Below are 26,851 nucleotides of genomic sequence, written 5' to 3'. Positions count from 1 at the left end.
TGCTTTTAGAATCAAGTTCAAATTCCTTCGTGTAACACAAGCATCCTTTGTGATCTGACCCCTGGTAGCTCTCCAGCCTCAGGCCCTGCCTCTCCCCTGCTGTGCCCTTTTCCCTAGCTGCATTGAGGCTCTTGAATAGCATGCTACTTCAGCTCTCCCTGCTTTTATCTATGACTTTCCTTCTCCCTAGAGCATTCCTGCTAGTTGTCTTTAGAAATTGTATAGCTCACTGCTACCTGTCACTCTGAAATTGCCTTCTCGGCAAAGCAGTTATGTCTGACTTTGAACAAGATGCCCCCTCCTCTATGCTTCCCGTAATGTATCTACCTCTTTCCTGGAGCTCGTTACCCTCGACAGTAATCATACTTTCATTTGTCTCTGTCCTCTATTAGACTGAAATCACATGGGATTGTACTACAGCTTATGAAATTTACACAGTCGTAGTCTACTCTATGCTGTTTTGGTGAAAATCGAGTTCTTGGCACATAATAGGTGATCCATTCGTTAACATTAATGATTATTTATCTTACAAATCTCATGGTTTCCATTAAAGTATTTCAAACATATTTAAATGATGATATAATTATTAGAAGTAGTACATAGATTCCCCTGCTGACTATGTGCAGAGAAGCACCATTTGTGCATATACATAAGTTCTTTTTTGTTGCTGTTAAAAAATTACCTTACTGGATTCTGGTATAAAATGATATCTGATGAAGAAAGGAGTAGTGGAATATAACCCTAAGTGTAAAACCAATATTGGTGTATATATATCCTGAGTATATAAATATATTGAGATAAATACATAAACAGAGAGAAGAGACAAATATCCCATACAAAAGAATTCTAAATAATATATGTAGATAATTCCTCTTCAAGGAGGTGGAGCATAACTCCCCACTCCTTAGGTGTGAGCTGTGCATAGTGACTTCCTTCTAAAGACTACAGTGTAGAAAGAGGAAAAAAGAGTAACTGTACATTGGGGAAACCTGACAAACACTACTTCCGCCAGACAAGCAAGGTTAACATCAATCATGGTAAGTCATTTTGATAGTATATCCCCTTGATATGATGTGATTAAAATGGCACTTAACCTCTGTGCCTTCCTCCCCCAAACCCATAATTTTGGTGTAATCGTGAGGAAAACATTGAACAAATTCTAATAGAGGGAAACTCTACAAAATACCTGACCAGTTTGCTCAAGACTGTCAAGGTCATCAAAAATGAAAAGTATGAAAAACTATCACAGCCAGGGAGAGCCTAAGGAGACATGATGAGAAAATGTAATAGGGTATCCTGAATGAGATCCTGGTACAAAAAGGGTATATTTGGCTAAGATTAAGGAAATATGAATCAAGTATGGACTTTAGTTGATAATAATATAGCAATATGGTTCATTAATTATAACAAATGTACCATATCTTAATAGAGGAAACTGGGTATGAGGTATAAAGGAACTCTCTGTACTATCTTCCCAATTTTTCTGTAAATCTAAACTGTTGTAAAATATAAAGCTTATTTCTAAAAAATGATACCTCATGGCTGATTATCCATGTAAGTTCTCCCACTTTCCACAGAATACCTAAATGAAAACCTAGAAACCATCAATAACTAAAACTGATAACCTACTACTAGAATATGAGAAGAATTTTCACCAAGTATAAGGCAGATGCAGCTGGACTGAGAAAAATAACTAGTGGCTTAACCATGCTTTATTTCCACCCCCAAAATAAAGCAGTCCCCCTTGGTCTGAAAGAAGATGGGAAGGCATTGTTCTGAAAGCAGTCTCCAGAGGACAGTGTTCCTTTCTCTACTGTCTGAGCTCTCACTTAGAGACCCAGGATCTGTACTAACCAGAAAATTAACCAGTTCACCTTCTACTGAATGGTAGCTGTTTTTGAAGTATTCACTTTCATCTTGTGGGAGAGAGTCACCGCAAATGAAGCACTGTATGATGGTGGGGGGTGGGGGATGTTATAATATAAGTAACTACTACTTTTGACATTATATGAACACAGTGGTAAAGATTTTACTGGTGTTAATTCACTTCATCGTCATAACAATCCCACAAGGTTGGGAAGTGAGAACAATGAAGCACAGAGAAATTGACCTGCCCTGAGATGCACAGGTAAAAAAGTAGCACAGCTGAAATTAAAATCCTAATAGTCTCAGAACAAAGGTTAAGAAAACCTTAAGAATAATCCTAACAGTCTAATTAAAAAAAAAAATTATTTTTTGAGACAGGGTCTTGCTTTGTTCCCCGGGCTGTGACACGATCATAGCTCAGTGCAGCCTTGAATTCCAGGGCTCAAGGGATCCTGCCACCTCAGCTTCCTGAGTAGCTGGGACTATAGGTGCATGCCACCATGACTGGCTAATTTTTTTTTTCCTTTTGTAGACATGAGATCTTGCTTTATTGCCCAGGCTGGTCTCAGACTCCTGGCTTCAAGCAATTCTCCCACCTTGACCTCCCAAAGTGCTGGGATTACAGGTGTGAGCCATCATGCCCAGCCTCTAACAGTCTAATTTTAAAGGGTGCCCTTTTAATCACCTAACTGTAGTTCATTCAAAAATCCTTGTAGCAGTGTATGCTGAGGATTGAGATTCTTGTACTTTAATTATGATTTTTATTTGTATTTTACTATACTTGACCCACTCAACAAACATTTCCTACGTGTCTACTGTGTGCTGCTGGTACTGGGCACATAATGGTGAACCAGACCCATAGACACATCTCTATACATAAGGGATCCAGAATCCACTGAGACCTGATTGGGGAAGAATATTCCATTTCAGCCTAGCAGGAGTACACTAGATCTATGTCTACATGCTAGATGCTGAGAATCAGCCTAGTAACTAAATATTAATATGTAAGTTTGTTCCCCTTTTGTATATCTAACCAAGGAGATTCAACAGGACATAAGAGGACCACGAGAGAGCTCAGGGGCAACCCCAAATTCTTGCCTGTTGGCAAACACTGCAGTCCAAGGGAAGGAGAGAAGCACCCTAAAAACCCAGAGAGAATGTTTTAATACATCTGATAATTGTTTCATGCATGCAACCTTTCAGAAATCTTATGCTTAGTATCTTCAAAGATACAAGAAGAAAGAGCATCACTGAAACTGGATCAGAAAACCATATAGGCAAAATACGTTTGAGTGAAATTTATAAAACAAACAAACAGAAGGAGTTAACATAGTTCAACTGTCACTTGCTCAGGGTGGTCTCTCCTGAATGTATCCACAGTACCCCCATATTTTTAGTCACTTTTTATTAAAACATCCTGCTTCATTTTCTTTATGATACAGTATAATAAATTTATCTTGCTAATTTATTTGTTTACTTATCTACTGCCTGTCTTACTAGAATATAAGGTTCATGACAATATGAATACCGTTTGATTTTTAACTGCTGAGTCCTCGGTACGGAGAATGGTGTCTACCAAAAAGTAGAAGCTCAACAAACATTTACTCAGTGAATGAATATATAGACAACAACGGAGATGGTTAACATGTGGAACAGTTTCAAGAGAATTCAAATTATAATAGCGGACTTTAAACCCACATTGGAGTTAATAAAGATTTTTTAAATGCAAGAGCTCAGAATCAACAAATCAATGGAAAAGAACGCAGACCAGAAATGGGCCAACACTTATTTTTTAAACAATGGTGCCAAAGTGATCCCATGGAAAAAGAAGAACTTTTTAATAAATGATAAATATTTTATTTAAAAATGAACCTCAATGGCTATCAAGATGAATCATAGAGCAAAATGTAAAAGCTAAAACCAAAAAGCTTTTAGAGGAGAAAACAGTACAATATATTCTCGATTTGTGGGTAGGCAAACGTTTCTTAGATCACTAATAGCAATAAGCTTTAAATTAAAAAATTGATAAATTAGACTTCATCAAAGCTAAAAACATCTTCTTATCAAAAGACACCATGAAAAAATGAATAAGCAAGCTGCAAATTGGGTGAAAATATTGACAATACATATATCTGACCAGGGACTAGTATCCAGGATGTATAAAGAACTCTTTCCAGTTAACAATAAAAAGACAAGCAACCCTATTAAAAGTGGTCAAAAAAATTGGACAGCTCACAAAAGAAGATATCCAAATGGTAAATAAGCACATAGAAAAGAGTACAACATTTTTAGTCATAAGGGAAATGAAAATTAAAGCCATAATAGAATATTATACACTTACCAGAATGACTAAAATTAAAATCAATGATGGCATTAAATACTGGTGAGACTGTGGAACAACTAAAACTTTCACAGTTACTTGATAGAAATGTACAATGGTATAGCCACTTTGGAAAAATATATACCTGGAAGTTCTTATAAAACTAAACACATACTGACCTTTTGACCAAGTAATACTAGGTATTAGCCCAAGAGAAATCATAGCATATGTTCACAAAAATACTTATACAAAAATGTTCATAGCAGCTTTATTCATACAGCCCCAAAATGGAAATAGCCAAAGTATTGATCAAGAGGAGAATGGATAAACTATGGTATAATCATATAATAAAATGTTACTTAGCAATTAAAAACATCAAAGTTATATACCCAACCTAGACAAACTTCAAATGCATTATGGTGGTTGAAAGAAGCCTTACCTAAAAGAGTACATATTGTATAACTGAATTTACATGAAATTCTAGAACAGGTAGAATTACGGTGGAAAAAATCAGAACACTGGTTGTGTCTGGGGGTAGCAGTGATATCTTGGGGACGGAGCAAAAGGGAACTTTCTGGGGTGATAATATATCAAGACTTTTTTCCTATTGAAAAATAACAAAATTGTTGTTTTAAGCTAATACATTTTTGGGCATTTTGATATGCAAGATTAGATTACCAAAACAAAAAGATTATGCCTAACCAAATGTTATGAATACAGGTATATTCATACTGCAAAAGCACTTGTATAAATTTAAAAATTTGCTGATGAAAATCTACAATCTAAAACTAAAAATCTACAATACACGAACAAAACTAGGAAACTACAGGGAAAGTGCATACTCCAATTCTTTTTTATATAGTAAGAAATTAAAAGATACTGGTTCATTTTTGTCTTTATTAACTAGAGAAATATTGATTAAAGAATGCTTTTGTAAAAAAAAGAGAATAAATAATTTTCACTTCAAGTAAGGACTAAAAGAAACTAAGCAAAATATAGTCCAAATAGTAAAATTCAGAAAAAGCAAAGCATAAGAAAGTAGAAGCTCAGATAGAATAAGATGAAATAATAGATATAAAGCCAAATCCCTCATTAAAAGCAGAATCTTAGATTAGATAAAAAATTATATTCAGAGCAGTGAGATTGTGTCACTTAAAAAATCTCCTAACAACAACAACAATAACAGCAACAAAATAAAATAAAAGAGAGACCAGGAGCAGATGGATTCGCAGCTGTATGATTTACTCAGTGAATGACTATATAGACAACAACGGAGATGGTTAACATGTGGAACAGTTTAAAGAGAATTCAAATTATAATAGCAGACTTTAAACCCACATTGGAGTTAATAAAGATTTTTTAAATGCAAGAGCTTTTTATTTAATTTTTTAAATTAAATTTTGGAAAACATATTCAAGCAGTATGTTTGAATTCTACCAAACATACAAATAACTAATACCAATCCTCCTGAAACTATTCAATAAAATCGAAGAGGGAATTCTCCCTAACACTTTCTACAAGGCCAGTATCACCCTGATACCAAAGCCAGACAAGGACACAACAGAACAAGAAAATTACAGACCAATATCCCTCATGAACATAGACACAAAAATCTTCAACAAAATACTAGTAAATCAAATCCAATAGCACATCAAAAAGATAATATACCATGATCAGGTGGGATTTATCTCAGGGATGTGAGAAGAGTTCAACATATGCAAATCAACAAGTGTGATACATCACATAAACAGAATTAAAAACAAAAACCATAAGATCATTTCAATACATGCAGAAAAAGCATTCAATAAAATTCAGCATTCCTTCATGATAAATATTCTCAACAAATCAGACATAGAAGGAACATACCTCAACATAATAAAAGCCATACACAACAAATTCACAGCCCACATCATACTCAATGGAGAAAAGTTGAAAGCATTCCCTCTAAGAACTGGAACAAGACAAGGATAATCATATGCAGAAGAATGAAACTGGACCCATACTTTCTCACTATAGATAAAAATTAACTCAAGATTGATTAAAGACCTAAATGTAAGACCTCAAATTATAAAAATTTCAGACAAAATCCTAGGGAATACTCTTCTGGACATCAGCCTAGGCAAAGAATTTATTACCAAGCCCTCAAAAGCAAAGGCAACAAAAACAAAAATAGACAAGTGAGACTGAAGCTAAAACGTTTCTGTACAGAAAAAAAAAATCAACAAAGTAAACAAACAACCCACAGAATGGGCAAAAAATTTCCAAATTATGCATCTGACAAAAGGCTAACATCCAGAATCCATAAGGAACTCAAATAATTCAATAAGAAAAACAAGTAACCTCATTAAAAAGTGGGGAAAGGACATGTAAGCGGGCAACAAATACATGAAAAAAATGCTCGACATCACTAATCATCGAGAAATTCAAATTAAAACCACAATGAGATACCATTTTACACCAGTTATAATAGCTATTATTAAAAAGTCAAAAAACAACAGATATAGGCAAGGAGGAGGAGAAAAGGGAATACTTATATGCTGTTGATGGGAATTATTAAATCTTCATGAAAAACAGTATGGAGATTTCTCAAAGAACTAAAAACAGAACTACCATTCAATCCAGCAATCCTACTACTGCGTATATCCCCAAAGAGAAATAAATCATTATATCATAAAGATACCTGCACCCATATATTTATCACAGCACTATTCATAATATCAAAGATATGGAATCAACATAAATGCCCATCAGTATAGGACTGGGTAAAGAAAATGTTATATATATAGCCACATAATGGAATACTATTCTGCCATAAAAAAGAATGAAACTAAGTCTTTTGCAGTAACATAGATGGAACTGGAGGCCATTGTCTTAACTGAAATAATTCAGAAACAGAAAAGGCAAATACTGTATTGTTCTCACTTACAAGTTGGAGCTAAAGAATGGGTACACATGGACATACAGAATAGATTAATAGATATGGAAGGCTACAAAAGGTTGGAGGTTGGGAGGGGGTGAGAATTGAAAAATTACCTATTAGATACAATGTTCACTACTAGGGTGATGGATACACTAAAAGCTGACTCACCACTACATAATATATCCATGTAAGAAATCTGCACTCGTACTCCCTAAATATATTTTTTAATTAAAAAAATATATATTTAGATGTATGTAGTTTACAAAAAAAGCCTAAAACAAAATGACCCAGAAATAAAAAATAAAAAAAAAGTTGAGTCAGGAATTATTGGTTTAAATATATATCCTTAATAAGGATTTACCTAAAACCCCAGTAGAGGTTATGTCCCCTCTCAGATGCTCTTATGGCATCCTGTATTTTCTCCTTACAAGAATTTATCACAACTATTACTATATTCTGGTTTGCATGATTTTTTTTTGGTTTGCCGCCACATTCTAAGCTCTTTAAGGCAGAAATAAGTCTGCTTTGCTCACTGCCTTATTTCCAGTGCCCAGCACAATGCTTAGAAATAGGAAATTTTCACTGAATGACTGTATTCCAGAAAAGAAGTAAAATAAAAGAGAAAGCACAGGTAACAACATTAATTGCAAACTAAGTCTCCAAGGTCAAATCAATGAAGTAAAAGGGTAATCTTAAATCTATAAAAGAAACACCTCATGGTCTCGAACCTGTTTTTGCAAATAACATGGAATAAAAAATGTATAAAACAAGAAATGTTAACAATTCAAGGAGAGGGATAGATGATAGACTAAAAATATGTTTATCTTCCTTCCTGACAAAATATCATGAAATTACCAAAAATGCTAATATCTGATACATTCAGATCAGTAGTGGAAAATAGAAAGGATTGGCCAGTGGTTTCAACTTATGGATAGGTAAAGAAGATCTCAAAAGATTATCACTGCCTTCACAACAAGAAAAAAGAGATAAAGTAAAAATCATACTTCATTTTAAAGCTGTCAAAGAGTGAGTGTGAGACAAACAGAAGTCTAAACAAATAAAATTCCAGTCAAGAGAAGCCTTTTATAGACCAATAAAGAGCAGTGACTGCTTCCATACCTGGGATCAATTGTTTACACAGTGGAGAGATGAGCCTGCCATCATACAGCAACTCCTAAAAGGAGAAAAACTAGCAGTTTTTCAAATGATAGTATGGGTTGGCAAACAGACTCTTATCTGGAAGAGCCACAAATGCAAAAGTAAATCTCTTGGCTTGAAAATTCTCTGCCACAGGAATTTGCTGTGAAATTGATGATGAGTACAGGGCCAGAAAACTGAAATCTTACATTCTTGCACATGAGTAAGATTCAAGGCCCTGCTGGAGTTGATGCCAAAGAGAACTGAAATGAACTCTAGCTGCAATTCAAACCCCTCCCAGCTCAAATCCTGACTGTGACCAGTCACTCAATGCAGCCTGGGTAGTTGGGATTGGGTTGAAGGGCAAAGGGAAATCTTCATAATCTCTTTTTAAAGCAGAAATAAAGTGACACTAATAAAAAGCTTCAGCAAATCCCCAGCTAAAACATTGCAGATGGTCAAATTTTTATGATCAGCCTCTCATTCTAGCTGTCTGACATTTTTTAAAAATCACATATCATCTTTATGAGAAATAAAACAAAAGATTTTATTTAGTTCAAACAAATCTAGCAAAAATATTATTTACTTTTGTCCTTCTATACAACATGTTTGGTATGCAATAAATACTTATGAAAACATGCAAAGAAGCAGAAAAATGTGACCTATAATCAAGAGAAGAAATAATTGATACAGGCAGACTACAGATGCCCTTGATGTTAGAATTAAAGACCAAGAATACAAAATAACAATTATAAAGAATTATGTGCTAAAAATTTATAGAAGAAATTTTAGAATATATAGAAAAATTTATAGAAGAAAAGGTGGATATAATTAATAACAGTTGGTAAGTTTCTGCAGAGAAATAAAACCTTAAAAAGGAACCAAGTCAAAATTTATAGAACTGAAAAATGTGAGAGTGTCAGAGAACTGTGGGCCAATATCATTTGATTCAACATATACGTAACTGGGTCCAGAAAGAGAGAGAGAATAGGAAAAAATAAGTATTTGAAAAGATATTAGCCAAGTATTTTCTGAAATCAATGAAAGTTATCAACTCTTAGATCCAAGCAACTCAGTGAACACCAAGCATAAGAAACATAAAGTAAAACACATTTATGTACATCATAGTCAAATGACTGAAAAACAAAGATCTAAAAGGAAATGATAAAAGCAGTAAGGAAAAAAAAAACATTACATTTAGGGGAACAACAAAAATAATGGAAGAGTTTTCACTAGTAACAACGGAAGCCAAAAGACAGTGGTATCTTAAAAGGGCTGAAAGAAAGAAAAAACTGCCAATCCAAATGATAAGGTAGTTAGCTTTAAGAAGTAAGTTACCACTGATTTTTATTTCTTCTAAATACTTTTTACATTTTCTATAACAATTGCATTGTTCTTATAATTTAAAAACATTTTTGTTTTTATTATTTTATTTTATTTTTTGAGACGGGGCTTGCTCTGTCACCCAGGCCGGAGTACAGTGGCATGATCACAGCTCACTGCAGCCTTGACCTCCTGGGCTCAGGAAAAAAATCCTCCCACCTCAACCTCCCAAGTAGCTAGGACTACAAGCGCATACCATCATGCCTGGTTAATTTTTGTATTTTGTATTTTATAGAGATGGGGTTTCGCCATGTTGCCCAGGCTCGTCTTGAACTCCTGGGCTCAAGTGATCCTCCTGCCTTGGCCTCCCAAAGTGCTGGGATTGTAGGTGTGAGCCACCAGGCCTGGCAAAAACATTTTTAAAAGAACAAGTAAGACAAATATTGTATATGGGTTACACTTAGTATACAAGAATCCTCAGAAAACTATCTGACTAATCTTTATCCTCATACCAAATATCTACATGATTACTACTGTTTTCACTAGTCTTTGTAAAATATTTATATACAAAGATTAACTAAAATAACAGTTTTTATGTGTCAATAGCCCTTTTATAAAGAGATTAAAAGTAAGAAACAATCACATCTCTTGGGGTAGGTGAGAAAACGTTAATGAAAGAGGTGAAATTTGAGGTTTGTTAGAAAATAAGGAAATGGAGAAAAGTTTCCGAATAAAAACTTCAAGATATATTTGAGAAACACAAATAAATCTAGGTTTCTTCATGGAGGGATGAAGTGAGATATTGATGTCAATAGTGGAGAATCTTGAAAGATCTAATTTGTAGGCAATGGAGAAAGAAATATTTACCTAATCTAAGATGTTTTCAGTAAAGAAGAATTTACAAGTGAGAACAATTCTGTATCTACTGGTGTGCTACATTTGGCTTTCTAATTGACAGCTTGGTATTCCTTGTACCTGTGAATTAACATGAGTATATAGTTATCATTTGGACAATCACTAGATCATTGTCTGACAGAAACTTGGTCTGAAAAAATTATTTTGGAAGATAAAAGGATGTTTAAGTGGAACTCTTTCTGAGTTTATAACTTAGAACGACAGGTACTATATTCTAAAGGTACGTGCTAAGCCATAGGACTTGGAAAGAAAATTCCCCAAACTAGGTCTACCTCCTCCAAACCGAGCTGCTCACTGTTCATCTCTAAATTGTGTAAGAAAAGGGTAACAGTTTATGAGAGAGCCTTATATGGAAGATTTCTTAGCTAGGGTTTCTTAAAGCCTCCTTCTGCAGAACTACTTGGAGAACGTAATGTGTATTTCCCCAGGATGTGACACGGTAGCAGACACTAGTAGCTGATCCATACCTAAAAATTCTAAAGGTTAGTGGACAGAAGGAAGAGAGTGGAGTGCTACAAGGACCTGTGTTTGTATCAATTTAATGAGCAAAGACTCATTAAATTGAGTGAGTTTTCCCCTGACCCAAAAAGACCCATGAAAAATAATCAGACCATGGAAGCAACCCTAGTATCCACTAATGTATGAATGAATAAACAAATTGTGGTTTATACTTACAATGGAATATTATTCAAGCCTTAAAAATGAAGGAAATTCTTACACATGCTACAACATTAATGAACCTGGAAGACATGTCAAGGGAAATAAGCCAGTCACAAAAGGACAAATATTGCATGATTCTATTTATATGAGGTAGCTAGAGTAATCAAATTCATAGACATAAAGTAGAATGGCAGTTGCCACAGGCTGAAGAGAGGGGAGTGGGGAGTTAGTGTCTCATGGGTACAGAGTTTCAGTTTGAGAAGATGAAAAAGTTCTAGAGATGGACAGTGGTGATGGTTGCACAACAATGGAATGTACTTAGTACTACTGAACTTTACACTTAAAAAGTTAAAATGATAAATTTCATGTGTTTATTTTACCACTCTTTTAAAACAACAACAACAACAAAAACAACAAAAAATAACCTTCACCGAGAGGACTGCCTAGAGAAGTGAGCTGACGACCCCCACAGAGGGAGGGTCAGGATGGGCCAGTGGAAGCCAGGAATGAGAATGGATTATAAGCTGTCAGTCAGGAGAGGCAAACCCACAAGTAGTTACTAACAAGAGATTCCCAGCCAGGCAGTTATCTGAAGAATTTATAAAAGCAGCTCATTACAAAAAGAAAATGTTGGTGTCTGACACAGATGGCCTTGAAATCAGGTTAGGAAATCATAAGACTTTGCCCTTTCATCCTACCTCCCTCTTGAGCCCTGTACCTGAATTGGGAGATAAGGTGAAGTGAGGAAGAGTAAAAAAGCTATGACTGTGTCTCTCTCCTGACTACAGGCTTCTAAATGAGGGGAAGGGAAGAAGCTCAGAGACAATTTAACATTTGTGTGTGCCAAAAAAGTGGTGGAATGGTACTAGACAGTTTATACAGGAGTGGGGATGATTGATTCAACAGAGTAAGTTTAAAGGAAGAAGAGTGAGAAAGAATGAAGTGGCATTCTACTTGTAGTCTCTGAGTCTAGCCCTTTCATCTAGTGAGAGAAAATCTTTCTTCGGAGCTTAGAAGATTCCTGATGAAAGACTCACTGCTTCCACTTCTCTCCTTCTCCCTTACCTTCAGGAAGTCAGACTGGCTCTTCATCCTCATCTAAGGATATATCCCATGGAAGATGGTATCTAGGAAGAGGTCTACCATCCTCCCCAAATAAAAGCAACTCTGTATCTGTACCCATGGCTTACGAAGGAGGAAGGAAATACAGAGCTGATGCTATGCCAGTCTGTGGTCAGCAAGACTGCCACTAAGAGTGACTGTCAATTCTCCCAACATAGCCCAAGCTTTTCCATTCCAGAATGTTACCATGGCAGACAAAATGATTATTTCTGGTGGGATGCATTCATTTATTCAATATACTTTTACTGAATACCAATTATATATAGAATACTGAAAGGAATAAAAGCTAGATAAGACATGATCGCACACTTCAAGGCACATTATGTTTCAGCAGAGGTAAACATACAGACTTACAATTAATGACAATATAGGGCAAACAGGAACAAAAAAGCTTTGGGATTAGAAGTTTTAATGGAGGAGATTACATTTACCTTGTGCTTTGAATAATGGGAATATTTTGAGTGGATATGGCATAATTGAAACAGAGAATGACGAAAGTGGAGGGGAGGTTAGAGCAGAGATTAGATAGCAGAGAAACAGGTAGCTGGTCTTCAGACTATGACATCATTGGGTTTGCAAGTAGCATATAATACTCTTGAGAAGAGAAATGAGAGCCAGGGGTAGGAAAATAGTTTGGTACAAGATTTCTGAAGGCCTCAAAGGCCAGGACATTTGTACTTTAACAGGTAATGGGGGAGTAATTTAAGGTCTATGAGTGGGTGAGTGATGAAATCTAAAATATGTTTTAGGAAGAACAAGTAAGGCTATTGCAATTGTCCAGTGCAGAAGTAATGGAGCCCTTAAGTAGAATGGTTGCTGTCACAACCGGAAAGGCAGAAATAGATGGGAGAGGCTTTGGGGAGGTAGAATAAATGGGGCTTGGATCCTGATTGCATATGCCTTTTTCTTACTCTCTGTCAAACCCTCATTTCTTCCCTCTTCTGATCGTAAGAAATCCTTCCAGATACTCTTGCATATGGATTCCTAGGCCAGGGAGCGGGGTGGATGCCACCTGATCACTAGTGTCAAGAATTTCGTACTCAGTTGGGTGGGAGTTGCCTGAGAGTGGAAGTGGCAAAAGCAAGATGGCAACATCATAATTCTGACGGGGAATGCCACTTTCGACACTGGCACAAAATAAAGCATGTGGAACAAAGAAGTCAACACCTGCAAGTCAACTTCTTGAATGTTTAAGATTGTCACAAGGCTAAGAGTTGGGCTAGAGATTTGTCAGAGTCGGTAATAATTTTTGTGTCTAAGGACAGAGGCACCTGAGTTACATAAACAAGAGGTGTTTACTATGAACCGAAATAAGCAATTCATGGGTAAGGAGACTGTGGTCAGAAATTCTAGGGTACATGAGCATTTTCTAGGTAATGGTAACTGCGGCTCATTGGGGTAGGAGTAGTGCCAGTGAGAGTGGTGCCTTTTACTGAATCTTTCCATCTTGGGGTAAATGGCCATTCATGCTGCAACCCAATTATTCTAGCTCCTTCTCAAGAGGATGACGATGTGCCAGAGGTAGGTGAGGAGTGAGAATATGGGCATATGTAAGATGTTCTCTCTCTTTGTGTGTTAATTATACTGTGACATAATGAAGTAGGATTTAGATGGGACTAGTGTATGGTGTGTCCTTTTTAATAGCTGCAGTTACTGAAAAACAATGGGTGAAGCAACACTGTGGAGATCAGAATTTGATGATGGTGAAGGAGACATAACTCAACATTTGCTGTTCTAAATTCCTGTCCTTTGCTATTTCTCCCCAATCCATGGTGATTTCTCAGTAATAAATATACTACTACAAATAATAATAGTATTATTGCTATGATTTTATTGAATACTTATTAACATCTTCACATGCTTCATCTCATTTAATTCTCACAATTGAGGTAAGTGACAGATTCAGGATTTGAAAATAGTTTTGCACACAGACCTTAATGCTATACTAATGATTCTTATCAGTTGGTTGCATAGTTATAGTTCACTCATTTATTGATACATCCTATAGATACTGTTTTTAGTCCTTACTATAAAAAGATATTACATATAAACGAAGCAGGGCTGTCTCAGAAGAACAAAAAGCATCCCTTACCAAGGTAAGGGATTCTTTCCTTCCTCCTTCTTTCCCTCCCACCCTCCATTCAAAAATTATTCAATAAATCCCAACTTTGCACTAAGCACCCTGCTAGGCATTGCAAATAAAAATCCCTGTGCTTCTAGAATTCATGATTTAGCCAGAAAATTAAAAGCAAATATATAGATAACTATAATTTAACATCTTTTACATCTCAAATCAGAGCAGTGCAGGTAACATCAATTTGCCTACTTCTTATATCTGGCTTGACACACAGAATATTTTGGAGATTTCCTGTGTATTATATCATATTCTTCTATATACTTTTATCTTGGCACTGACATTTTATCTTGCCTACTTAGTAAGTATTTCATAGATATAAAGAAAATATTTGGTAAAATCTACAGAGCAGGCCAGGCATGGTGGCTCATGCCTGTAATCCCAGCACTTTGGGAGGCCAAGGCGGGCAGATCACCTGAGGTCAGGAGTTCGAGACCAGCCTGGCCAACATAGTGAAACCCCATCCTCTGCTAAAAATACAAAAATTAGTTGGGCATGGTGGTGCATGCCTGTAATCCCAGCTACTCGGGAGGCTGAGGCAGGAGAATTGCCTGAACCCGGGAGGTGAAGGCTGCAGTGAGCCGAGATGGCACCACTGTACTCCAGCCTGGGCAACAGAATGAGACTCAAAAAAAGCAAAAACAAAAACAAAAACAAAAAAACTACAGAGCAGAAGCTAGAAAAAAAATGAGTCTTGAGTCAAAACAAGCATCTGAGATTCAGGGGAGATTAGAACTGCTCTTTTGGAACTTACTGTCTGAGAGGACATGTGTGCAGACATGGGAACAGGTCAAGGTGATGGGACACGTGTTGGGGGAGGGAAGAAGAAAGGGAATCGGATAATGACAGGAGTAGCTTTCCCCATCTAGGTCATATATCCTTGTAGCGAATTCTTCTCCTATGATAAGAAAAGTTGTGACTTTATAGATTATCGATACATATTCAAATCTAAGTTTAAAATAAATTTGAAATCCTACCAAATTACCTTTGGATTGCCACTATTTAATAAATGTAATTTTTAAAAATCTATGTCTAAACATTGGACTTATATGAATGGGCTTCAAGGCATCTGTGAACCCCTGAAATTATATGCAACATTGTGTTTCTCTGGACTTCATGAGATTTAAACCCACAACCTAAAATGATTAAGGCCCAATGAATAATTAAAATTTGAGAAATTAAGCCCCATAACCAGGGAAATTTTTTCCCTCATAAAATTAGAGCTGACAGCATACAAACCTGACATAAACACTGTACTTACATCAAGAGCCACAGACTGCTTGGCCCAGGACTTCTTCACTTGATCATACATAATCGTGTTGTTGATGCCAAGTCCACAAAAGATGACAAAAGCCTAGGAAAGGGCAAACCTGCTAATTAAACATTGCAGCAACTCATTGGCAAAATCTAATATGAAAGCAGGCGGTCACCAGGGATGGGTCTGAAAATACAATCTTGTTGTACACAGAGGTAGGCCTTGGGGAAATAGGCACATTATAATTCTTAATTACTATTGTTATATAGCAACTTTATAGCTCACACTGTACATGAGGAAAAATTATGAATTTAATGTCACTGTAGAGAAACTATTTCATATGTTTAAAAACATACTTACACTCTGTTTAAATGGGTTCTTAATTTATTTAGGTTGTGGACTGATTTTAGTAAATCCATTCTATTTAACCAAAGCAACCTCTTTTAGTTGCTAGGCTATAAAATACTTTGGTAAAGAAACCAAGTTAACGTAACCATAAGGTAAGTGTTAAGGGGAAGGAGGATTGAGTTAGAACCATTAATAAAGAAGCTATGAGGTATTCTTGATTAGAGAAAGATAATCATGGGTTTTCATGTTGGCTACTGGTACAGTCTATGAGGAAGCCCATTCAAGGCTAGCTTCTCCAGCTAGAGCGCCTGGAGTGAATACACAGAAGCGTGTAAACAAGAGAAATGTGAGGGCAGTACACCTGGCAGAGCTGGCTCAGGGTTTCATGACTCTGAACACACACAAGCAAGACAAGAATAAGAAAATAACACTTTGGGGAAAAGAGAGGGTAGTTCTGTAATAAAATTAGGATAAAAATAATGGATGGTTACAAAATAATCCAATTCATAAAAAATAGGACCAAATCTCACTTAAGCATTTACATATTCCTTAAATCTTCCTATAAATTTTGCCCTCCATTTAAGTATAATAATAATTGACTAATAATTGTTCGTCTTTTCAAATTTGGGCAAGCTGCAACTGGGGGACTATTGATGACTCCGTATAAACCTTGGTTTATAAATTTATTTTCTTACCTCAAAAAGTCGTTGATCCGCATCATCAAAAGGTTTCCCATCAAGTCTATTTAACACTTGAGCCACTCCTATGGGGAAAGAGTGGATTATGTGGTCATTTTTAGTACTGGACATTGTGTTTCTCTAATAGAGTAGCCACAGCTAACTCTATGCCTTCTTTAGGGAACTGCACTCAGTTTAAACTCTGGTCTCTCAGGTGCCTGCCAATTTCATGAGAATAAATCTGAGGTGTAGGACAATGCAGTCTCTCTTCAAGGCTGATTTATCTAGACTATATCTCAGTAAAGTTTGGAGTTCTACCAAGGCTTTAATCTGATTCTAGATGACTAGTTACAGTAACTCTAATATATCGCCCATATATTATATATACAACCGAGTATATATGTAATTGAATACGTGTGTGTATTCAGCTACATATATATATATATATATATTTCAACTGAATATATATATATATATATTTTTTTTTTTCATCCTCTGAAGCACAATACTTGAAAGACGCAGTATGGCATTGTGATTAAGAACATAAGCTTTGGACTTAGATGATCTGAGTTCAAATTTCAACTCCACCATCAGGTGTGTGACCTTGGGCACGTTACCTAACTTTTTTAGCACTGAATTTCCTCATCTGTAAAATGGGGATTAAAATGTTAACTATCTAAGAGGGTTATGAAGATTAAATGAGATAATGTTAGAATGTTTATAAAGCATTTAGCATATTGCTTCACTCAGAATAAACATTCAAGAAATGTTAGGAATTACTACAAGCAATAAAAGTTGATATAATACAATTAACCTTCAAAGCAAAGTTAGTTCTGTTTCCTGCTACCAGGGGGTACATATAGTTCTAAAAAACTTAATTTATGAGTGATTACTTTTTCCAAACTTCACTTCTACTATTATACCAGATGTTTTAGGGCATGGCTTTCAAAATACACAAGTTTAACAAGAAAAATCAACTATCTTGAAAACCATTAGCCTGTGTCCCCATTTAGTATGAAAAAAAAAAAAAACAGCTGTAATTCTAAATATGCTTGTATTTTTAAAAACACCCAACTTCCCACCAGGGAGGTAAGTCATCATACGCAAGAAGACATATATATAAATAATGAAACAAAAAACTATTAGCATGTAACCAGGCAAACTACAGTCCTAATATTGAAGTAATAATGGATATTTACTTTTAGGATTGAAATGTAGGACTATGAGATTGCCATGGAATATCAACAGGTAGCACATGGTGTTTCTTATGGACTTTCCCTTTAAACATAAATTTATTTAAAACTCTGTGCATGATGTAGTTTAAGTCTTTGTACTAGAGGCTTATATCCCAAATCTTAGAATATTCATGTTCAGTAACATACCAATATTCTTATGCAGATTAAGCTGATGAAACAAATTATCTTAGAATTCAGATCTTAAAAACACTCACAGAATACTAAATCCTTTAATAAGCAGCAGTGTCTTAGACTTTAACAGGCAATTTTAGGGGGAAGCAGAGTGAGGCAAATAGATACATTAGTTACCAAATGAATTAGTGTTCTTATATCTGTTAGGAAGAAAAGCCACATTTTTATTGTGTTTCAATAATTTCAACTAATTCTTCCATCCTTCAGGACTTCTCTATTTCAACCATTAATTCTCCTTGCCTGGGCTTCTTTCTTGAATTTGATGCTTTCCTAATTGAGTTTTTTGAGAAGGAAAGGGGAATGGAGGAAGAGAAAAATTGGAAGCTGTTTTTGCCCATGATTCCCTATTTGTGAGAAAAATGTGGCCTATTTCACAACTGCCCAGGCAGAAAATGCATGCTCAGTATATGTCCAATAGAGAATGTTCTTTCTTCCTTTGCCTTTACACCATGTGTAAAAGCACAGATGTAAACATATTGACATAGTAAGAAAGTCTGTACTAGGAGTTAGGAAGCCTAAGTTTTATTCCTGACCTTGCTATTAACTTTGTGGCCTTCTTGAAGTCATCTCTCTCTCTCTCTCTCTCTCTCTGTCTCTGGCTTTTTTTCTCTCTCTGCCTCTATTTCTACAGGGTGAGATAAAAGAGTTCTACTGGTTGATAACTCAGATTCTCTCCAACTTTAAAATTTATTAGTTCTTTCAACTTCATAAATATTTGTTCAAGTTGTGGATAATGTTGATTCATTAGGAGTCTGAGCTTATGAAATTATACAAGAGTGTCACACATAGTTTGATGAGACCTGGCCATAAAAAGAGGGAACACATAAAAAAGATATGGGAGTATTTTAAAGCAAATTTCTGTTTCTTTATTCAAGAAGTTTAACTAGGTCATCTCTTACCAATTATTTGGTGGTTGCTATTCCAAATAGGGACACAGAGAACAGATCTTATGTGAAAACCAGATATCTGGTCCGCCTAGGAAACAAGAAAGAAGTTAATTAAAACTGAATATTAACTGTTCTTTTTTGATTTACATTTTTTCCATTCTTCATAACAGATATTAAAAAAATAACCTTTTAAAAGTTATTTTATACACTGTAACCTAATTTTGTAATGCATAAACTCACTCACCTGCCTCCTTCATCACAATGAACATCCTAAAGAAATCAAACCCAAGCCAAATATGAATCAACCAAAAAAATCCCAAACCAACATGACCTCCTCCAATCCCTGCAGCCATAGAGAGCTGGACATAAAACTATCTTGATCATGACCACACCACTAGACAAGAATTCCAGCAACTGTTTCTCCTCTGGGTATTTAAAGCATTTTAATTAAACCAGTGATCAATTTTTACCTTTGACCAGGTACATTTGTTAGTAAAAAATGTTTGTGCCTATAATGCTGTCATATTTACATTTACTTTTAATACTCTATATTTTTACTGTTACTAAATTATTATGTATGTTGTCAAATCTATATACAAAAAAGGTAAGATAGAGGTAGAGGTTTGAAGATTTTCCTTCTGTACCCCAAATGTCAGGAAGTGACATTTAAAATACAGAGGTATAATTAACAACATCAAACATTGAGTAACAAACTCCATTTAATATTAAAAACAATGGTCCATATTTGAATGGTTAGAGAGAAACCGCTAAGAGTGAAAGGCTTTTAGTGAGTTAACATGACCTTGATTTTCAGTGAGGAAGGTCAATCTATTGTTCTAATACAATAGGAGAAAACAATAAGATATGAAGGTTTTGGACCATGGATATGGAGATAAAAAGATATTTTAAAATACTCTTTGTTGAAGGCAAGAGCCACATATTTTAAACACTTGAAACTAAAAGTTAGTTTACATAGCTAAATTTTATATTTGGATTCTTTTCTTTTTGACATTTCTCTTTGAGAAGTTAATTTTCCAGATATCTTCTATTCATTGTACCAATATGTTAGTTTCTCTTTTTCAATGTTTTTTGAAGATTAACGTGCATGTAGAAAGGCCCCAAAATTGTAAGTATACAGCTTAATGGATTTTTACAAAATGGACAGATCTATGCAACTACCACCAAGATCAAGACATAGAATATTATCACCACCCCAGAAGCCACCTCCAAGCCCCTAAATTCTGGTACAGACTTAGTGCACATATGCATTTCTGATAGGCATATACTTATAATAAAATTGCTGAGTTATTCACACGTTCAGCTTCAAAATATATATTTTTAAAGTTTTGCAAAGTACTTGTACCAATTTACCTTCTAACCAGAAGTGTATGAGAGTTCCAGCTGATGTATATCGTCACCAACATTTAATGTTGTCAGGCTTTTAAAAAAAAATTTGACAATTCTGATAGATATGTGGTTGTATCTCCTTGTAAAAGTAATTTGATTATCTCTGATGACTAGGGTGACCATAAATCCTGGTTTAAGTCTGTTTCCCTGACATAATTATTAATAATATGCCTTTCATTCTCAAAAGTGTCCAAATTTGGACAATAAATTAATAATTTTCCTACTTATGATTAATGAAGTGGAGCAACTTTTCATATACTTGTCATCTATTTCTACTCTCTTCCATGAAGTGTCTGTTCAGAACTTTGGCCTTTTTTCCTGTTGGGTTGTCTGATTTTTAAAAATTGGCTTGTAAAAGTTTCTTCTATATTCTGGATAAGAGCCATCTGCAAGATATATGTATTACAAATATTTTTCTTATTCTACGGCTTGTTTTTCCACTCTTTTAATGGTGTCTTTTGATTCAGAGGTCCCTAATATGATATAGTCAAATATTTCAATTTTTAAATTCATGGTCAGTACTTTTTTGGTTTTATTCAAGAAATCTTTCCGTACTCCAACCTCATGAAGATATTCTTCTATGATTTTCCTAGAATCCTTATTGTTTAAACTTTCACATTTAAATTTATAATCCAGCTGAAAATGATTTTCATGTATAATATGAGCTAGGAGTCAAAATTTCTTTTTTTTGAAATGGATATTCAGTTGATCCAGCACTGTTTGGAGGAAAAAAGCAATACCTCTCCCCATCACTCTACTGTGCCATCGTTTTCATTAATCAACTGTCCATATATATTTGGATCTGTTTCTGAACTCTCTATTCTGTTCCATTGATCTAGGTACCTGTCCTTATGCCAATACCATACTGTCTTAAATAATATGGTTGTATAATAAGGCTCAGTATCTGGTAGTGCAAATCCTCCAACTTTGTCCTTCTTCAAGATTGTCTTGACTATTTTTGACCTCTGGCATTTACATATAAATTTTAGAATCAATTTGCAGTTTATACACATACATATACATTCCTGGGATTTTTATTGGTATTTTTCGAATCTATCAGTTTGGGGAGAATTGACACCTTTACAAAACTGAGTTTTTCAATCCATAAATACCCCTTAATTTATTTAAGGCTCTTAAAATTTCTCTTAGCAAAGTTTGGTAGTTTTCCATGTAGTGTTCTTATACATAATTTGTTATATTTGTATCCTGATGCTTAAAAACTTCATGTTATTGTAAATAACAGCAGTATTTTATTTTCTAATGCTTGTAATTGGTACATAAAAATATAACTGACTTTTTAATATTAAATTTGTTTCTATCAATCTTGCTACATTCAATTATTAACTTTAATGTCTTACCTGTAAAGTGTTTTGGATTTTCTTGCCACATGATCACATCATCTTATCCTTTAATTCTTATACCTTTTAGTCATGTAATTTTAGATTATGCGGTTTTTCCTTTTTTAGTTTGCTAATAGAGTGAATTACATTGATTGATATTTGAGAATTCCAATGCAAAAACAAAAACATAAGCATAAATCATTCGTCCAGTGTACTCTTCCAAAAAATATTTACCAGCTCCTATGCACCAGACACATTGCTTAGTATTGAGGATAGAAAAATGGATTCAAGTAGTCATTACCCTTGAGCTACTCACAGTCTAGGAAAGATAGAAATATTGAGATAAAATAAGTGTCCAAGTAGAGGATGTTCAAACACTATTGGAAAGACAACAATGGACTCTGTTTAGAGAAATCAGGAGCAGCCCGAGACTCTTTACAAAGAGTCTTCAAAGACAACAGTGATGATGATAAGTTCACATTTGTTAGATGTTCACTCTCTGTCTGGCATTCTGCTCAGCACTTTCTTATGCATTATTTTATACTTTTTACAACCACCCCATGAAGTAGGTACTGTTATCATCCTCTCTTATCAGATGAGACTTAGAGATATTAACTGCCTTGAATGAGAGAGACTGGCTCAAAGGAGCACAGCCAATGGCAAACACATCCATCAAAGTTATCTTCCAAAAAAACAAACTGGTTTTCTTCCCCTCCCTAAGGATAAAATCTGAATTAAGGCAATACCAGTAAGCATGAAGAGAAGAAAGCCAATTTTAGAAAGGTATAATCTACAGACTTAGGCTGGCCACAGCAGCACTAGGATGGCTGGGTCTGCTTTGTTTTGCTGAGGGAGCGACACATATTGTACAGACCACTGGGTCTGAGGCAGCACCGAGTAGTAAACACAAGTGTCTCTGCCAACTCTGGGACAACAGTAGCTCCTGTCTAACGTCTCCTACGAAATCTGGGCAGCTAAGGACAGGTCACAATAGGCAAGAAGAAAAGGAACATTCAGTAAGAAAGACAATTTAGAAGCTGGTGGTGAGAAAAACAAACCTTAGGCTGTCCACCAGTTAAATAAAAGAGAATTTTGTTTACCCATCACTTTTAAAGCACTACAGTTCCCCAAAAGAGTTTTTTTTATTCTGGGAAAGTGGGAGTATGCACTCTCCCATCCCCATGGAGGATAACATTGAGGTTTCTGGCTTGAGTAAAGGTGGAAGAGTTCCTTGAAGTGGGGAACACGGGAAATTTGAGGGAAATGATACGAACTCCAAATGGACACACATTACAAGTGAGAGGGGCTGGAGATACTAATCTTGGAGTCATCAGTCCTCTGGGTTAATTGCATGGGTAAGATTTAAGTTAATTGCATGGTTATTGCAAGAGAGAACTTATCCAACAAAAAGACTAAAAATTGAACTTTGGGGAACACAATATTTAGTGCTAGAAGAAAAAGGTGACATCAGTGAGAGGGATGGACAAGAACTCCAAAGCTCACGCTCTTAACCTGAAGGCTTTACTGCATCCATAATGTGTGAACAGATTTCTACAACCTTTCTGGAAATAGGTTTATTGATGTGTATCCAGAGCCTAAAAAGTATAAATACATACTCTTTGACCAATCAATTTTATATCTAGGAATTTATCCTGTGGTAATTATCAAAGCTATGCACAAAGTTTTATATGTAAAAGTGTGAACCATAGCATTATTTCACTTAGTGATTTATTAGGATAACATGAATATTCAACTGGAGGCAGTTGGTTAAGTAAATCATAGCATATTCACACAACAGAATATTATGCATCTAATTAAAATCACGCTATAGAAGAATAGTTACTCATATGGAGAATATTTAATATATTAAATGATAATAGTGTACATGCCTGTGGGTATACAAAAGCATATTATATACATTGAAGGATCCTGGAAAAATTATGACCATAATAGTTTCCTTTGAATTTCTTGGCTATTAGAATTTTAAAATTATTGCTCCTAGTTTGTAAATTTTAGATAATAAACACAGATAATTTGTCCATAAGGGAAGAAGTTATTTTCTAAGTAGAACTTAGGGGGAGCAACAGTGTCCCATGCTATAGAGAAGTCTAATAAGATAAGGACTGAAAATGGCTTACTGAATTTAGCAACATAGTGGGATTATTGAAGGCAAAAATGGTAAAGGGAAGAAAGGATGTGATCAGGAATAAAAATCAAGTGGTTAGTCCTAGAAGAGAGGAAGGCCATACTGAGAAAGCAGAGCTGCATCTATTCAGAGCTGGAGTCTTGTATGGGCTGAGCACAGGAGAAGAGGTGAAGCATCAGAGAATGCAGAGGGTGTCTTTAAAGTGTTTCCATTGTGTTTGAGGGAAGGAGGTGAGGCTAAGGAATGGTGATGATCAACACGCTTGATGAGCCCAATCAGGTGGGAGAGGAGAACAAGGAAGGATGGCAGAGTGTGATGAGAGTGAATTTTTCCATTTTAAAATCATTAATGAAATTCCCTAATTGCCTATTTGCGGCAGCAGCTATTGTTTCTGGAAAACTGTGCTAATCCAGGTTAGTTCATGTAACCATATGAAAAGGCAAGGCCCAGGAGTCCATTTTATCCTCTGCAGGGGCTGGAGGAAAAGGAGAAGGGAGATGAAAGAAGCACAGGATGTCTAAAGAATAAATTCCAAACAGGGAGAAAGAGTAATAAGCAAGTATGAAGGAAAGAATCATTCCTGTTCACCAGATAACCCCAACTCTCCATATTGAATCAGTCAATGGAGCTCAAAAATGCCCATCAGCCACACCACCCCAACAAAGTCACCCAAAGTTTCAATGCCTCAATTTTATCATTAATATTTATCTCCTGCACACCGAAATGGTAACATTGGTTATCTTCATATTTCGGCCTCACAGCTGATTCTCATCTTTGTGCTTTTTCTTGTTTTTCAAGTTGTTTTATGAAAATTTTGTGTGAAAGGGCTTCAAAATTTGTAAGGAGTTTTACAAATACAAATATTGCTAATATTGAAAGGAACACCTGCCAAAAAAATCTGCTTTATTGTTCCACACGGTGCCTTGGTCATTCTTGGTTTAACATTCACACCATTAGAGCCTCAAAAGTTAGATCACGTGAGAAAAAGCAGCCTTTCTAAAAGGTAACAGTTAAACTAAATATATTTCTGGGAGTGCTTAGTTCTTTCCAAGCAAAGATATGTCCATTTAAAAATGTTACCTAGTTTCTGTCCTCATGAGGCCTTTCCAATTAATGGATCTAATTAAAGATGGTTTAGCTCTTGGAGCCATCAACATGTACTTGTTATATTTTCCAGCCTCTCAAAGGTGGTCAAAGGAAATGTTAAATAAATTGGTGATAATATAATACTATTTATTAATGTTCAGTGTATTTCCTTTCTCTAGAAAGATATGTACAACTTTAACAATAATCTAAAGCAACACTTTCTCCCCAAAGATAATCTATTGGTGAGAAATTCTAGTAACCAGACAAGCTGAGGGAGCCAATGTTCCAAGTTAGTCCCTTGATTTCCATGAAATAATAGAGAGAGAATTGAGTTTGGCCTATCTTACCTGCACACAGGATCAATCCTAATGGCTTGTAGAATACTGCCTGTATATGATTCCTTAAATTCCTGAAAAATAAATGATTGTGCTTGGAGCTGAGGCATTTTCTCCACTGCCCATGCGGCAAAGTCTGTTGGATTCTTAGAACTGTGGCACTTGTATTTGTTTTCACTACCCACTGCTTCCCCATTCTATATTTTATTTAAGTCTTAGTAATCCCCCTAACTTCTAACCTCTAAACTTCCTTCCCCTCCTGCTCATCTGTAATTCTTACGTCCACTGTCCAATCTACCCTTCTTCTCAGGAAAGGTTCTCAAACTGGTTCACACTAAGTAACAGAAACTGAGAGACTGACAAGAGCAAATGAATTTCAGCTGATCCACAGAGCGTTGCCTCTTAATGTTTTTAATTTTGCATATTTCCCTTTGTAACAGAAGCATAACTGATAGACCAGAAGGTGTTACAGAGAATAGAGAATGACCTGTCCTGCCAGGCTAGCTCTCAGCAGCCACTGTGGGGGTGCAGGAGTGCTCCACCACAAAGATCTGGCAGGCAAAATGGGCTTTAATGCTCTAAATCAGAGAATCTCAGAGCCTGGAGCCCCATTATCCTTAAGTGCTACATGACAAGGATAAGTACTATTGAGTTGTCTATAATAGGCTTTAAAAAAATCAGAGGAAAAACTTTACATGGAAGAACTGCGTGGGACTGAAGAGCTACAGAGTTCAGATCACACCACCTTAGTGTTAATTGTGTAACTCTGGGCATTGGCCTTCCATGGCAGAGGAGATCTAGGTACTGATGGGTTTCCCACCTCTCCTGAATTTGTAACAAATAAATGGACCACCAAATCCATCCATGCATAAGGCCTGCCCTACTTTTTAGTTAATTTCTGACATTCCCTTTGCTGAATGAACCTTTTCTATTTAAATGTTGAGTCCAAGTATTCATTCTTATTGTAGGCAAAAAGCAAACACTGCATGTGATGGCTCTGAAAATTCTCTCCATAACTATACAAATGGAAGGAAATACTGAATTAAGCAATAGGATTAATACCTTAGACTGACTAAGTAATGGCTTGTTTTGCATTAGTGTATTTGTTTTAATGCGTTCTTTGAATCTAATAAGAAGAGAAGGGCAGAAAGTGTCACAGATGATATATTAAAGTGCAACTAACTACAGAAAATTGAATTCCGAGGCATGATGCCAGTTGAAAGCAAGGACAGAATGATTGTAATGGTGAGGATATTTGTAAATAGAGTATGCATTCTAAGAAGTCACCTAATACAAGAGGCGGTCATCTGCAAATGCAGTTTATATACATGCCATTGGGACAATCTCAGACAACGCACCTAGTTGGAATAAATCCCAAGAAACAGAGGCAAAGGCGAATAGAAAATAATCCGTCTGAATTCCCCAAAGATACAGCAAGGCAAGTTGACTTGTTTAGATATTGTATTTCAATCATGGTTTTAGATAATTGTTTATAACTTTAAGAAGACTCAAAATAACCTGGTAAAACATAATTTATATAAGATAT

At 35.5% G+C, this 26,851-nt stretch overlaps 1 protein-coding gene across 1 annotated transcript in view; it reads right to left on the bottom strand.

Annotated features, from left to right (window-relative positions):
• PDE11A (phosphodiesterase 11A) overlaps positions 1-26,851 on the bottom strand; it is a 433,775-nt gene that overhangs the window by 163,542 nt on the left and 243,382 nt on the right. Inside the window, exons 7-9 of the mRNA XM_032755287.2 lie at positions 19,004-19,079; positions 16,696-16,763; positions 15,659-15,751 (exon numbers count right to left, since the gene is read on the bottom strand). Coding sequence (XP_032611178.1) covers positions 15,659-15,751; positions 16,696-16,763; positions 19,004-19,079 — 237 coding nt within the window. The remainder of the gene's footprint in view (positions 1-15,658; positions 15,752-16,695; positions 16,764-19,003; positions 19,080-26,851) is intronic.

Source organism: Hylobates moloch, unplaced genomic scaffold (genome assembly GCF_009828535.3).
Source record: "Hylobates moloch isolate HMO894 unplaced genomic scaffold, HMol_V3 SCAFFOLD_1, whole genome shotgun sequence".
In the NCBI taxonomy this organism is placed as follows: domain Eukaryota; kingdom Metazoa; phylum Chordata; class Mammalia; order Primates; family Hylobatidae; genus Hylobates; species Hylobates moloch.
Note: the sequence above shows the minus strand (reverse complement) of the source record. Positions and strands in the feature narration are given on the sequence as shown.